We start from the raw sequence: 16484 nt of genomic DNA on the forward strand, positions 1-16484 counted from the left end.
AGGAAAGGCAGGTTGGATTGGAATATGCACAGCAAATCACATGTTTCTTATCTACAAAGATTTATGTAAATGAATTCTTCTGTTGGATCTGATTACATGAAAATTGCTATGCTATGGTTTTGATATAAATATTTATTGGTGTGCTTAGGAAGAAAAATAATTTACCAAGGAGACTTTTTGTTCACAGGTTGAGAAAAATGAGGTTTTGATTTTATTATTTGAATTCTGTATATAAACAACTGTACGAAGAGCAAGGTGTCTGTGCTTCTACTGATGTTTTATTATTTTTTAATATGAAAGTGATGGCTTCAAACAAAGTAGAATTCATTCTTAATGCTGAGATTTTTAAAACATAAAAGTATCATTTATATCAGCAAAATTGTTATTCTATTGCTCCACACAGTAATTATGATGTCCCTTCTTTAACAAGAGCGTAAACCATGGCTCTGAAAGATGAATCAATTTGTCATTGTAAAATGTGACAAAGCTGGAACACAAACCCAGGTTTTTCAGCTCTTTAAGCCCACACTTTCGTCATGTTCTACTTTCCAGAATCCCCAATCATGAATATTAAATGGTTGTTTTATTGCTCTGCAGACTCTGTGAGTCCAAGAAGCTTGAGGAATACAGTGTGCTCTCCTGAAGCCCTGGGCCACAACTCACAACCAAATAAACTTTTATTGCCTTCTTTCTCTTTGCCAAGAACTATCCCCTCTGTTACTTATATACACCCTGAGACCAATCTGATCATCTTGATTTCATAATAAATAGGAAGCTGAGGATTCATGATTTTCTGAAATTGATCAAAAGCCACGTTGTAGTTAAAAATGGAGACATCAGAAATCAAACACAGGTCTTATTTTAAAGGTCATGGTCTTTTCACCTGAGGATGACATAGAGAAGGGACCATGTCTTGAATCATTATCAATGTGCTTCTCTCATATTCCCCCACCTAGTCTAGTTGGTCTACCTTCTTGGACAATAGCATACACCCAGCCCAGGCAGCAAAGGCAGCCTGGGTTTATTGATACCAAGGTAGAGCAGCTGGAACATCAAACCAAAGAGAAATAAGCATATCCATGCTCATTTTCTACGTTTCATAACAGACTTTTCAAACACAAGATGAAGAACATATGGAGAGAAAGGCTTTTTGCGTTATGAGAGCCTAGGTCTTTGAGCTGAGATCCTGACCTAAGCAGTAGGCAGAAATGATGCTGTAAGACCCAGGGTTTTCTCTTGGCCCATTCAGACTAGAAGGTCTGGCTCCTATTATGCTCTACCTCTTTTTTTGCCAGACCAAGCCCTTGAAGGGTATGGGTCTTTAGGAGCCCTCCTGGTACCCCAAGTGGAAGATGCTGGTTCATGGTTTCTTACCAAGGACCCTGAGTGTTAACAAAAGTCCAGAAGTCCTCTGTTCCTCCCCACAGACCACCATGACACTAGAGAATGAGTACTGGGCAGACACTTTGAGCTAACCTTCTAGTCTCTCAATACTCCTAGGGATATGGGAAGTAGTCAAATGTTTTCTCTAAGTAGCATGATCGGACCTTGAGGGCCAAGAATCTGAAAGGTCTATTAGTATAAGACATGCTGTGAGTGACATTTGACCAGTGCCTACATGGAGAAGGGGACTGCTTAGCAGACACTAATTTGGACAGAACCCCCTACCCCCGGTCAGGTACCTCTCACTGATGCCCCAATGCCAGATCAGAGCTGTGTAATTTACATACTATCCCAGCTATGTGTGTGTGTATAATGGGGAGCAAGTCTAAATTAGTGGAGTTTATCCTAAATAGACATGATGAACATTTTCTAGCTTTGTATTGTCAGGTAGAATGAGACCTTGTAAACATGTGAATTTACTCTTTATTCCCACTTTGCTCATTTACTTTGAAAGGGTTAATTATTTTAAACTTTCAGTGTAAGGAGAAAGAATCATTCTCCTAAAAATAAAGAAGGAAACTAAAATAGAATTTGCACATTGATGAACCATGTGGAAGAGTCTCATCCGTTCCCATGTCATTATTCATTTTCATACTGGTGACTTCCAAGTCTCACTGTCAGCCTCCTCTCTCCTCTACATCTCCACCAAATCAACACATGCAGGGAGGCGAGGGCTGGAGTGAAACTTACTACATTGTTAAGTGAATGAAGGAATGGATGAATATTTAATTTTGTTTTTCCAAGAAATCTACTGTGTGGTCTGTCCACAGGCAATTTTATTTAGTTTCTGAAATTTTGATTGTTTTTCCATCACTTTGCAAATAGAATAGGGATACCCTTGCTCCTTTATGGGTTTCTGAATGAGGGAGTGTCCAAAGCTACTTGCTATCAACCAGTGATCATGTAGAAAAAAGAAAATGTATGGGCATGAAAATTCTCCTCTGTGAAGGCCAACAGGTTTCAACAAAGAAGAAGATGAAGTTCTATAGAACAGGAACATGAACAGGGCACAGGTCGATTTTGGGTTATTCCAGACGGACCCTGACCTTCATTCTCCAGGCCCATCTGCCCTCCAGTAGGGCATTTGCTGGTTTGGCATCACCAGGAGAGGCCTTTCTTAACTACTTTGGGGGAGGATTGCCTCCAAGGTCTTATTCCTGACACTCTTTAGAAAGATCAGAACTGAAGTTCCCCCTGTGCCCCTGTCTTCTAAGGCCTGAGGTGGTCCTGGGAGATGGCTTAGCTTCCTGCCTTTTGCTTTGGCTGCAGATGTAATAAGGTATTTGGTCACCATGGTTATGTGATAGCTGCGCAGCTCTGCCAGGGCCTGCACACACTGGTTATAGGCTGTCAGGAGTGGGCCATTCCCGGAGGATAGAACATGGTCCCTCAGTGAAGGAGCTGACTGGATGGCTTCTATGAAGGCTTTATGAGAAGGTGGCATGTAGTCCCTCATGTTGAGCAGAAAGTTACCTGAAAGAAATAATCCAGACCAATGTCAAAGCTCCACATGGAAAGGTAAGCAAGCTGGGCTGCTTTTCCAGACATCAATGCAGCAAAAAGTGTTGTTAATCATCCTAACTGTCCCATCTGCTTGGCTGGCTTCTTTGGTAGTAGACTTCAAACATACAAATGCACACTCCTGACTACTGATAGGTGATGGGGAAGGGAAAATGAAGTAAGCACAGCTCAGATAACTGAGTTGGAACTACTTCCATCAGCCAGTGTATAAATTTTTATCATATACCAAATATGAGCATGTGAGCATAAACTCTTAAACTAAGTAGCTAGATAATCTGCTGAATTTTATTTCTTGAATGCTTTGTTTTGGAAGGGGTGCTAAGGAAAAAGAAAGTAATAGGGTTTATAAGAGCAAAAAGATAAAGAATGAGCAACTGTTTTAATAACAACCTCTTGAAGTCAAATTGTTTAAAATCTAATCAATTGACATTTATAAGAAATGTAGACAGATAATTCATAGGAAACCCATTCTGTGTTTAATATTATACATGGTACGACACCTACTATCGTCACCAAGTCAAAATCCATGCAAAATTATAGTTCTAGAGAACTGACTTCCGCAGATGAGACTGGACCCTCTGACACCAAATTCTAGTCTTTGTTTTTCTAATTCAACTTGAAAACTCTGTATTATGAAGTGGTTTTGGCAGCTATTAAACATTTGGCTCAAGACTGACAGGTAAGGAAATAAGCAATTTCAAATTTCTAAAATGGTTGGCTCTTCCCTCTTCTGGTCTAAATAGAATTGGCTTGAGGTTGCACCATTTTCATGGGGAAGGGCTTTCATGGAGGAGCTTAGAGCCATCATGGGCAACACCCAGACTTAGCAACAAAATGCCAGACCCTCCAAACTCCAGAACTCTCCTTCATTTTAGAGTAAGGAAGCCATTGCCTAAGATCCAAACAAAACTGCAGTGAACAGCTGGAAATACAGCAATGTTTTAAGAATTGGAAATGAAACTCAATTTCCTGCTGAGGCCTGATATTAATCGACTTGACACAATAACATGTGGCAGGCACAGAGTTTCCCAGTTAATTTGGAAAAGTATAGACTTCGTGACATTTTAAGTTATACTTGGTTTTATCAATTTGTAAAAACACCTCTGTTCTTCTCCCTGTTAAGAAAGAGAAAAAAAAGAAAAGAAAAATGCCTGGCTTACCACTTTCTTTGCTATGGCGAATGCCCAAGAACTCGTCAAAGGCATGAAGCACTGTGCTCTGAGCTGCACTCCCTCCAGAGTATTTCAGGGGCTCTGTGGAGACTCCTTCATATATCAATCCCACAGGCATTGCTGGGTTATCTTTCCATCTAAGCAAGAGTGAAAGTCAGAAAGAAGTAGGTGCTTGGAGTTAAGAATGTATTTTTCTGATATAGAACCAGAGAGTGAGCAATAAAGCAAATATGATTTGAATGGCAATTTTAGGGCAAAAGACTGGATATCTTTGTAGGATGTATACTTAAGAATTATCTTGACCCCAATTTCATAACAGGACATAGAATGCAGCCCTTTTCCTCCCTCATTTAAAGGAGTTTTTCAAAGAAGTAAAGAATAGAGAATTCCCGGCTGGTGTTGCTCAGTGGTTGAGCATCGACCTATGAACCAGATCACAGTTGGATTCCCAGTCAGAGCACATGCCCAGGTTGCATGCTTGATGTCTAGTGTGGGTGTGCAGGAGGCAGCCAATCAATGATTCTCTCTCATCATTGATGTTTCTATCTCTCTCTCCCTTTCCCTTCCTCTCTGAAATCAATAAAATAATTTTTTTAAAAAGAATAGAGAAGAATCTCTCATCCATTCATAAAGATGACATCAGTGCTTATCAACAAGAACAAACGAGGGGTTCCAGAACAATCTTCACTTCATCTGATAAAATAGCCTTGATGACTTGATAATTTCACTAGTAAAGATTTGAAAACACACACACACACACACACACACACACACACACACACACACTCACACATATAAATGCATGCACACACATATCTTTGCCCTTCCCTGAAACAGTTATAACAGTTGTCACATTAAACTATCAGTTCTAACTGCTACCTGACTTTATGGAAATGCCCTTATCAAGTGCTCTGTTGATGACATGTATGTATACTAAGAGTATGACTAAAAGAACATAATAAGCCTGCAGAGTGCCAAAAGCAAAGTTTAAGGACATGTGGAAGGACTGGAAGAGAGGCTCTTAGTCATGCTCAGATTAAGTGGGTTTTTCTCCCCTCTCCTCTCTTTTCTTATCTTCTGTCTTCCCTTCAGTCTCCCTAATTCCATTTATCTTTTTGTCTCTGGACCCTCATCTTTCTACCTCCAACTATGATACTCATTTCCGTCTGCTTTTTTACAAAGTCTTAAATAGTCACGGAGTGACCGAAACCGGTTTGGCTCAGTGGATAGAGCGTCGGCCTGCGGACCGAAAGGTCCCGGGTTTGATTCCGGTCAGGGGCATGTACCTGGGTTGCGGGCATATCCCCAGTAGGAGATGTGCGGGAGGCAGCTAATTGATGTTTCTCTCTCATCGATGTTTCTAACTCTCTATCTCTCTCCCTTCCTCTCTGTAAAAAATCAATAAAATATATTTAAAAAAAATAGTCACGGAGTGTAAGTGGGTGGCTCCATGATGAGACAAAAACAATAGCACCAAGAACACATATATTTGCACTCACAATGCTTTACAGTTTATAAAGCACCTTCACATTCATCTTTTCATTTGACCTCTTAGGAGTAGATCAAGGCAGGTATTTTTAAGCCCATTTTGCAGATAAAGAAATAAAGACTCTAAGCAGTTCATTCTCCAGGGCCACACTGCTGGGGAATAGGAGAGCCAGAGCTTAAATCCCAAACTTGTAATTTTCTATTTTCATGTTCTCAGAACCTGCACATGTGGATTTCTCCTTTTTCTAAGAAACAGAATCTTTTTCTCTTATTACCGGGAACAAACTACCCTCCCAGTTGTTAACAGTTTAAATAACAGGCTTACGTGATGTCTCGCCTTCTTCCCGTAATTCTAAGAGTCATTGTGCTTGAGAGAAGGCAAACACATGTCATACACACGAAAGCCGAAGACAGGCCACGCAGCTTGCTGTTCATGACCTTTTTTCGCATATTTCTCTGAGGCAGGAAATGCTACAAGAAGCTGGATTGTTTTCTTTGGGGATTGTTTTTGGTTGGCTGTCCTGTGGTTTTCACTGGAGGACTATCAATCAGAGTGGCCTTTGCAGGTGGGGCACTATCACTCTTGAAAGGAATGGAGCCCAGAAAGCAGTCGGGGAGACAAGCGGGAAAAGCAAAGGAAGGCTTCTGAGTGTATGATTGCAGCATGCTGTGCCTGTTAGGAAAGAGGGCTCTGTTTTAGGCAGACATAGAATTTAATCTCAGCTGTGATGTTTATTAACTGTGAGCCTTGGCTTAGTTCAATCCTCTCTGAGCCCCCACTTCCTCCTCCACATACCACAAGTATCCACCTTACTGGGTTTTTGTGAGAACTAATTAAAATAACACTCGCTCGATGCCTGTAATACATTATTAAGCATTCAATACATTTTAAGCCATTTTACAATGTTATTCCGAATGAGGTGGGATCCCTGTTCTCCCTTTCATTATTCTGTAACTTTGTACCAACCCTCTGAGTGTTCCTGCTCCTAATTTGTTCCTACTTCCTAAAGCTGCTGGATGAAAGGAATGGGTTTCAGAGAGCTTTCACCACTTGTCAGAGTTCAGAACACTGGCCGGATAAAATTCCTAAACAACATATTCTCTGTGGAAGAAATATGGAAGATGACTGACGCTCTGTAGTTAGTGGACCAAATACAATGACCAGCCTGTCCAGGTTTCCTTTGTATTCCCGTCGATGACCTTGCCCAGGCGCTTTGGTCTCCTTCACTAGTTCCTTCCCATCACGACAACTCCCAAGTGTCAGGCTCTCTCAGGGCTCAGTCCTCGGGCTTCTCACTACTCTCACTTCCCAAGGGATCTTTTCTAGCCTCATGGATTTAAAAACCTATTCTCACTGTCTACAAATCTGCACCTGCACCTGCACCTCTCCCCCATATTCCAGACTCATATACTACCTGAATGCCTGCTAGACGTCTCCATAGGAATGAACATGTTCTAAACTGACCTCCTGATTCCCCACCCTTTTGCCAAACTTGTCCTGCCTACCGTTTTCCCCAACAGAAAAGCTGGCAGTTACATCTTTTCAGCAGAGTTGGACAAAACCATGAAATCTTCTTTGACTGATCCCTTTGTCTCCCATTGCACGTGCACTCCAATAGCAGATCCTGTCAACTTTACCTTCAATCTGCACCCAGACCTGGCCATTCTCAATGCCTCTCCTGTTACCACCCTAGTTAAAGCTACCACTCTGAATTGTAGTAAAAGCTCCTTACATACTTTCCTGCCTTCTATTCTTGAGTTGAAATCATCCATTTTCCACTTAGAAGATAGAGTGATAATTCAAAACTTAAGACAGATCATCTCATTCCTCCCAGACTTGCCAGTGTTGCCCATCTCACTCAGGAAAGAAGCCTACAGGCCCCTGCAGGACCTGGTCTTCCACCAGCATGTGCATCTTTCTCATTCTCCCCAATATTTACTCCATTCAAGCACTGCTGGCTTCCTTGCTGCTACTCCTCCATGACAAACATGCTCTCGCGTCAGGGTCATTGTCATTTCTTTTCCTTTTGCTTGCAACGAGTATCTAGGTGGCTGACTCCTTACTTCTTTCGGGCATCTGCTTAAATATCACGTAGAGGTGTGGCATTCCTAGATCGCAATAAATAAATAAAAAACTTTGGCCACCACAATCCAGACCTACCCTATATCTTACTTCACATTTTCTCATTTTGCTTATTGTTGTAACGTATTTTGTATGATACTTGATGTTATTATATTTATTTCTCCATCTGCCTCCCATCATTAAAATGTATGTAAGCTCCACAAAAATGAAGTTGCTGTTTTGTTTTATTGCTTCATTGCTAACATTGAGAACTGTGCCTGGAAGATGAATCCGTGAATAAAACATATAGCATTTTATAATTATGTGTTATATCTAAAATATGTGGATCCAAATATATTTCTTAAAAATACCTGGCCAGCCTAAAAGAACCATCAAATGCTCAATCAAATGGTGAAGACACCAGTCCCCTTTTTGTGCCCTAACCTGAATAGATACGTTGGAGCCACATAAATACCAGAAGAGAAAATACCAGTGTGAGAGTCAAAAAAGTAAGAGAAAGGCATCTACTTTTAAAACCCACACATTCTGTCTATGGTGACAGTAGTCTGAGGAAGGGAAATTGAGTTCTGGTGAAGAACCCAAGGATTGCTCCCATGCATTCTCAGGCCCAAACTGCTGTTTGTGAAGGAAAGGAATTATTTTTTTCCTTCAAATCTCTGTAGGCAAGATTATTTTTAGTCTTCTTGTAGCATATTTCTAGGAAACCCAATAGAAGCAGACATTTAAAAGGAAAAGAAAATGAGATGACATTAGTTTTCCACGGGGGCTATTAACCTCCTGAGAAATTTAATATGAGTGGGAAATAAGGATAAAATGTTTCATCTGCAGATTAAATCTTTCAACTCTCCTAAATAAAAATGCTTTAAAAAGCCAACAAAAGTAATAAATCAAACATGGGACAAATCAAGAACACAGGAGCAGAATTAGATTTTTCAGGACAACCCTATTGGGAATTATCAACAATCCAGATGTTCTTGGTCATCTGCACTTAGGAATCAATGTACTTAGGATTTGGGACTGGTCACTTAATTTAGCTATATGGGAAAAAATTTTTGAGGATCATAAACAGAGGGGAGACACTGATAAAATGCATCATTGACCCAGAAATTATTTTGATGAAAACAAAGTCACCTTCTGGTGCCTATTTAATCACGATAGGTAGAATTCAAAAAAATATTGCCCCAAGGTTCCCATTCTAATTCCCAGGACTGTTAATATTATGAGATTTCAAGCCTATAGATATGATATATTATATTACAAAGGGACTTTGCAGGTGCAATTAAGGTTACTAATCAGTTGATCTTAATATAGGGCAGTGATGGCGAACCTATGACACACGTGTCAGAGGTGACACGTGAACTCATTTTTTTTGGTTGATTTTTCTTTGTTAAATGGCATTTAAATATATAAAATAAATATAAAAAATATAAATCTTTCTTTTACTATGGTTGCAAATATAAAAAAATTTCTATATGTGACTCGGCACCAGAGTTAAGTTAGGGTTTTTCAAAATGCTGACATGCCGAGCTCAAAAGGTTCGCCATCACTGATGTAGGGAGTCATTCTAGATTATCTAGGTGAGCTGAATCCAATCAATAATTCCTTAAGAGCAGAGAGTTTTCTCTGGCTAGTGACAAAAAGGAGACGTCAGAGAGATTTGAAGTACTAGAATGATAGGAGTGTCATTGCTGAGACAGAGGAGACCATGTGACAAAGAATGCAGGAGGCCTCTGGAAGCTGAGAGCACATCCTCTCTGACAGTCAGCAAGGGAACAAAGATCTCAGTTTCAAAACCACAAAGAATTAGATTCTACCTAAAACGTGAGTGAGTGAATTCTTCCCCAGATTCTCAAGATAAGAACTTAGCCCAGGAGATACCCTGACTTGGCCTTTTGAGACCCTAAGCAGAGAACCAAGTTGAGCTCACCCTGACTCCTGGCTTATAAAAATGTGAGATAATTAATGTGTGTACTTTCAAGTTGCTAAATTTGTGGTAATTTGTTATTTAAAAGGAAAATTGATACAAACTTAGAGAACCAAGTAAAGCACAAATAGATTTTTCAGAAGTAGGTGCTTCCTAAATTCCAGTCTATTTAAAAACATTTTTAAATTACCCTTTTTTTCTATTGTCTAATCCTACCAAAGCACATCTACATGTTTTGCTTAATATTTGTTGCTAGAGTCTTTTATCTACAATCAGATCTTTTCTTGACCCTGACTACATGAAAAACAGAGAGTGAGAAAAATTCTATATGATATTCTCTTTGGAGAGCATTTCAGGAGTGAAAGTCTAATTCTGAGAAATACTCCCAATTCCGTCTCTGTCACTCCCTTTTTCTCCTTTTTACCCACATAAACCAGGTGTTTATTACTCTCAAGTTATTCTGTGGAAATCATTCAGCTTTTATTCTCTACAGTGAAAATAAATGAGAAATCCCCACCCAGACAGCCCTCCCTTAGAGAGGGCGGTCACTTTCTCACATTCCAGACCTACCCAATCTATAGAAAATACTTAGTACATGTTGTCCCTCTGTTCTTGCACCAATGCATTATACCACTAAATCAATAAATTTATTGATTTGGGTATTTGGCATGTTTCTTGTTATATCCAAGTACAGCTTCAGATTCTATCAAAAGCCCTTCAGGCATCTCCTAGTTATACATATGGCACACTAGATGATATTGACTTCACATTTTTTACCACATCCATCCACTACTGCCACCTTTCACTTTTCACCATTAAAAACACACACCCCCAAACAAACTCAACTTCTTAAAGTGAATAAGAAAATAATCTCATTAAAACATGTCAATGTATGACTAGTGTATTTAAAAAAAAGAACTGCATCTAAGAGTAGAGATCTATTTTTGGAGAGATTATAGGTCATGTGACTAAAAGAGTACACAAATATGAGAAAATGGCTTGGTGTAGCCATCCTAGGAATGTTATAAGAAAGCTTTCAAGTTACTGTCTATCTCTCCATCTGTTTTAATAACAAGGGGAGGGAATAAATGTAAATGATTGAGCTTTGTGTGTGGCATATTGGGCTTTTTTTTTCCTTTCTGTCATCAAGGTGGAGTTCTAAGAAAGTGAATACAAATGAATCTAATATGGGAGCCTAAGGACAATTACTCTAAACTTAAATATTCAACCTTTAATGCCATTTGCCATGCAGATAGGACCCCTCTCCTTTTATCCAAGAGTGGATCTAGGTGACTGCCTTGCTAACTCACAACGGTTATTTGGTGTGTTTCTTACTCTAGGAAGCTTATGTCAGTTTCCACCCCCATAAATTTGGAAAATGCTACAGAGACCTCCTGCAGGAAGACAGCTGAACTATACTTACCCAGAGAGAAAGATCCGGATGACTGCATAAAATATGTCTGGATCTACATTATCTGGAGGAGCAATCAAAATGTGAACTTTACTACAGGCGAAAAGCAATTGGTTACATGTGCACGGGCCCCACTGAGCTCCTGGGGCTGCTTCTCTATCTGATCTGCATGGAAACCTGGAAGGAAAGCTACAAGCAAGAGGTGGATGGAATGTTCTCCTCTGTAATTGTCCTCATTGGCGCTTGCAGAACTTTTAAACTATTCCAAATGCTGCCCTTTTCTATTTGTGGTACTTCCCCTTTCTCTACTTAACAACAAAAAGAAAGATCAAGGCCATCTTTTTAAAAATTAATAATCTAAGCAGACATGATGTTTGAGAGAATATGGGAAGTGGAAAGGCGAAGGCAGAGAGGAAGAATCACCTCTCTCATGGCTCTCACAAGAGAGGGAAACTAAAGCCATCTCTGCTCAAGTGGAGGTCTGTATCGCCCACAAAGGACAGAGTGGAGCGGCCCCTGTCCAGCTGGGGACTGCCACACCAGGTCAAATACAGATTCATTTAGCTCCACATTTAGCTGCATTCAGAAAGCTGTGCAGCTATTTTGAATCTAAGCCAATGCTTGTGGATAACTGATTTCACTAGATAATAAAATTATACATAAGGAAGCAAGTTTCCACATTTGTAACACATTTCTTTTAATCAACTTTTGAGGATTGTTCTCTTTCTTCATCTAATGGGGCCCCTCTGTGACTAAGCATGCTCTCTTATGCATACCCCTGTCTATCTCTCTCTGTTTCTGAGGGTGGGGGGGGAAACACATCTCTTTTTACGATACCTAAATGATGACATCTCAGTTTTTCTTTTGCTACCATCACACCTACTCTCTGGTCCTCCATCTCTTGTTTTTTTCTGAAGCCCCATGACTCAGGTAACTAATGTCTTCCTTCAGCCTCAGGGTTTCCCAGTGCTCCCGAATGGTGTTACAGTTTCTCGTTCTTCTGTGACAGTACTCTTCTGGGCTTTTTTTCTGGGTGATATTTCTGGGTCTTATCCATTTGGTGCACTTTGCCCCCCCTCCCAAATGCTAAATATTAGGTACACATTTTTCTTTTTCTTTTTTATTTATTACTTAAAGTATTACAAAGGGTATTACATATGTGTCCATTTTATCCCCCCGCCCTAGACAGTCCCCTAGCCTCCCCTATCCCCCAGTGTCTTATGTCCATTGGTTATGCTTATATGCATGCATACAAGTCCTTTGGTTGATCTCTTACCCCCCACATTTTTCTAAATCAGTAATGACTGGCAATATTTTTCACCCAACTTACCATATTTAATGAGGAAAAGTCAAATGATCATTTCAATAGATGTGAAATGATTTTGATGTAAAACATTTCAATATGTGTGAAAAAAAATCCATTCATGGTAAAAAATAAAGCAAAATGATTTAGCTAATTAGGAATAGTAGTGCTCATTCTTGAATTGATAAAAGGAATCCATAAAAAGTCTCCAGTATACATTATACTTATTGTTAAAATATAAAATTACGTATTTTAAAATGTGAAACAAAACAAGGATCAGCATTTCCATTTAATACTGTATTGGGAGGCCTAGCAAGAAGAATGAGAAATAAAAATTAAACAGAAATACAAGCTATAAGTATTGTAAATGAAAAAAAGCGAATATTATTCTCGAATGACTTCTCTATAGAAAACCCAAATAATCTCCACATAATTATTACAATGAATAAGAGTGTTTACCAAGGTGCTATATTTAAGGTTAATATTCAAATATCAATTTTATTCTATAAATTAACAACAGTCAAGGAAATGCAGGAGTGGCAACATTATCATAGTGGAATAAGAGTTTTTACTGTCTTTTGCCAATGAATGCTGATTTACACAGTCACCCATGGACCAGAGAGCGTTTGTGGAAATCCAGGAGTCCAGCAAAGCCCCAGCACGCCACTACGGTAAAAATAATAATAATAATTTGAGGATATTGAATGCACTAAAGGGAGTAAGAAGAGCATTTCACTTTACCTACATCACCCGCCCCACAAGGAGACATAGCTCAGGACCAAAGGAGACCTTTTTGGCCTGTGACTTGTCCCACAAGGAAAAGTAAGAGCATGTGAGTGAGTGCCCAGCTTCCCCAGCTGCATGGAATGCATCCAGAGACCCACTTCTTTCTCGCCACATCCAGATTGCTAAGGTGAGCTTCAGGACTGAGAAACTGGGTGGGTGGGGGAATGAGGAGCAGCTGTGAGAGAGCCAGATAGGGCTCTTGGAAGGTATTAAAGGGATGCAGATCTTACTGACCATCTCACGGACTCTGACAAGATACCCTCCCAGGAGCTGATGGGGATGCTGCCCCTGTAGATCCCCCAACTGGCCTATGGGCACCCCTAGTGTTCAGGGTGCCCTACCCACATGCCACACACCCACATGTGGCCGCTTCCTTGTGTGCATAGCAGAGGAAGAAAAGAGTGAGCCTTTGTGAAGAAAGAAGAACAAAATTGGAAGCATTGTGCTCCCTGATTTCAAACTATATACAAATCTATAGTAATTGAAACAGCAAGGCCCAGCTGTCATGGCTCAGTGGTTGAGCATCTACCTAAGAACAAGAGGTTATGGTTTGATTCCCAGTCAGGGCATATGCCCGGTTGTGGGCTTGAACCCCAGTGTGGGGCATGCAGGAGGTACCAGATCAGTGATTCTCTCTTATCATCAATGTTTCTATCTCTCTCTCCCTCTCGCTTCCTCTCTGAAATCAATAACACTATTTAAAAACAAACAAACAAAAAACATGGTGTTGGCATAAAAACAGATACACAGATCAATAGAAAATAATTGAGGCCCAGAAATAAGTCTAACCATCCACACATATATGGACAATTAATGTAAGGCAAAGGGATCAAGAACATACATGGAGAAAAGACAATCTCTTAAATAAACGGTGTTGGAAAATCGGATAGCCACAAGGAAAAGAATGAAACTAGACCACTATCTTACACCACACTCAAAAATTAACTCAAAATGGATTAAAGACTTGAATGCAACGCCTGAAACCATAAAATTCATAGAAGAAAACATAGGCAGGAGGTCCCTGACATAGGTCTTAGCAATATTTTAGTCTGAATTCAAAGGCAAGGGAAACAAAAAGCAACAATTAAGAAATGGGACTACATCAAACTAAACGCTTCTGCACAACAAAGGAAATCAGCATCAAAACAAAAAGGCAACCTACTGAATGGGAAAAGATATTTGCAAACCGTGTGTCTCTTAAGGAGTTAGTATTCAAAATATATGAAGAACTCATACAACTCTGCAACAAAAAGCAAATATCCCATTTCCAAAAAGGCAGAGGATATGAATAAATATTTTACAAAGAAGATATATATATATATATATATATATATATATATATATATATATATGACCAACAGGCACAGTAAAAGATGTTCAATATCACTACTTATTAGAGGATTGTGAATTAAAACATGATGAGATATCACCTCACACCTGTTGGCACATTTCATTATCAAAAATAGCTGTAACTGGTTTGGCCCAGTGGATGGAGCGTCGACCTGCGGACTAAAGGGTCCCAGGTTCGATTCCGGTCAAGGGCATGCACCTTGGTTGCGGGCACATCCCCGGTGGGAGGTGTGCAGGAGGCAGCTGATTGATGTTTCTCTCTCATCGATGTTTCTGGCTCTCTATCCCTCTCTCTTCCTCTCTGTAAAAAATCAATAAAATATATTTAAAAATATATAAGAAACAAGTTGTTAGAAAGGATGTGTAGAAAAGGGAACTCTGATACACTGTTGGAAGGAATGTAAATTGGTGCAGCCACTGTAGAAACAGTGTGGAGAGTCCTCAAACATTTAAGAATAGAACTGCCATGTGATCCAGCTACTCCATGTCTGAGTATTAAAATAAAAAAATAAAAGTATTGATTTGAAAAGATATATGCACTGCTATGTTCATTGCAGCATTAATTATAATAGCCAAGATATGGAAACAACCTAACTGTCCACTGATGAATGAATGGATAAAGAGTTGTGATATACACTGAGTGGCCAGTATATTATGACCATCTGACGTTTGTAGGCAAATTAGTTATAATTTCGCGCTGAAGTTGCTAGAGGGCCAAACCATTATAAATAGGGAAGCAGGTTGTTTACCACAACAGTAGAAGTGATTTTTTTTCTGAAGATATGGGTAAACAACACTATTTAACAGCCTTTGAACATGGGATATATATTTATTCACTGAGCGGCCAGATTATGACCACCCCATCAGTACTTCGGTGGGCCACCTTTTGCCTTCAATACTGCAGCAATTCTTCTTGGCATTGACTCCACGAGATGTTGAAAGGTGATGCGAGGAATCTGACACCATGCCTGATGAATAGCACTGTCCAGTTCTGTGAGATTTGATGGTTGTGGCACCAGCTGCCTGATGGCTCTTTTAACTTCTCCCAAAAATGTTCAGTTGGATTGAGATTTGGTGATTGTGGGGGCCACCTAAGCAAGGTGAAATTTCCCTCATGTTCTTGAAACCACTCCTGCACAATATGAGCACCGTGGCATGGCGCATTGTCTTGTTGGAAGAAGCCATCTCCATTGGGATATGCCAGCAACATGATAGGATGAACCTGATCAGTAATGATACTTAGGTATGTTGTGCTATTCAGACATTGTTCCACACGAATTAAAGGGCCCAAATCATGCCAGGAAAACATGCCCCAAACCATAACACTGCCTCCACCAGCTTGAAGGGATGTACTCATGCATGTGGGGTGCATGCTTTCATGCTGTTTCCGCCAAATTCTCACTCTGCCATCTGCATGATGCAATTGGAAACGTGATTCATCAGACCACATGACTTTTTCCCAATGCTCAACTGTCCAATCCTTGTGTTCCTGTGTGAATTGGAGACGTTTTATCTCGGTAACTGCAAACAGCAAAGGTGTTTGAACAGGCCTTTGGGTTCCATAACCCATACGATGCAGTGTATGGTTAATTTGCGTACAAATGTCAGGTGGTCATAATAATCTTGCCACTCACATTCATATATAGCCCACGTTCAAAGGCTGTTAAATGGCATTGTTTACCCATATCTTCAGAAAAAAATCACTTCTACTGTCTTGGTAAACAACCTGCTTCCCTATTTATAATGGTCTGGCCCTCTAGCAACTTCAGCGCGAAATTATAGCTAATTTGCCTACAAACGTCAGGTGGTCATAATAAACTGGCCACTCAGTGTATATATATCTCAATATAAAAATGAATAAAATCTTGCCATTTGCAACATCATGAGCGTATTATGCTAAGTGAATAAGTCAGATGAAGAAAGACAAATACCACATGATTTCATACAGATTGGAATCTAAACAAAACAAAACAAATGTACAAACAAAACCAAACAAACCCATA

At 39.8% G+C, this 16484-nt stretch overlaps 1 protein-coding gene across 1 annotated transcript in view; it reads right to left on the bottom strand.

Moving 5' to 3' along the window:
• Positions 1–685: 685 nt before the first annotated feature.
• The window catches only part of IDO2 (indoleamine 2,3-dioxygenase 2), a 48570-nt gene continuing 32771 nt past the window's right edge, over positions 686–16484 (bottom strand). Inside the window, exons 8-10 of the mRNA XM_059685341.1 lie at positions 11055–11106; positions 4125–4273; positions 686–2916 (exon numbers count right to left, since the gene is read on the bottom strand). Coding sequence (XP_059541324.1) covers positions 2561–2916; positions 4125–4273; positions 11055–11106 — 557 coding nt within the window. The 3' untranslated portion in view covers positions 686–2560. The remainder of the gene's footprint in view (positions 2917–4124; positions 4274–11054; positions 11107–16484) is intronic.

The sequence above is a fragment of the Myotis daubentonii genome, chromosome 2 (assembly GCF_963259705.1).
Source record: "Myotis daubentonii chromosome 2, mMyoDau2.1, whole genome shotgun sequence".
Taxonomy (NCBI): Eukaryota; Metazoa; Chordata; class Mammalia; order Chiroptera; family Vespertilionidae; genus Myotis; species Myotis daubentonii.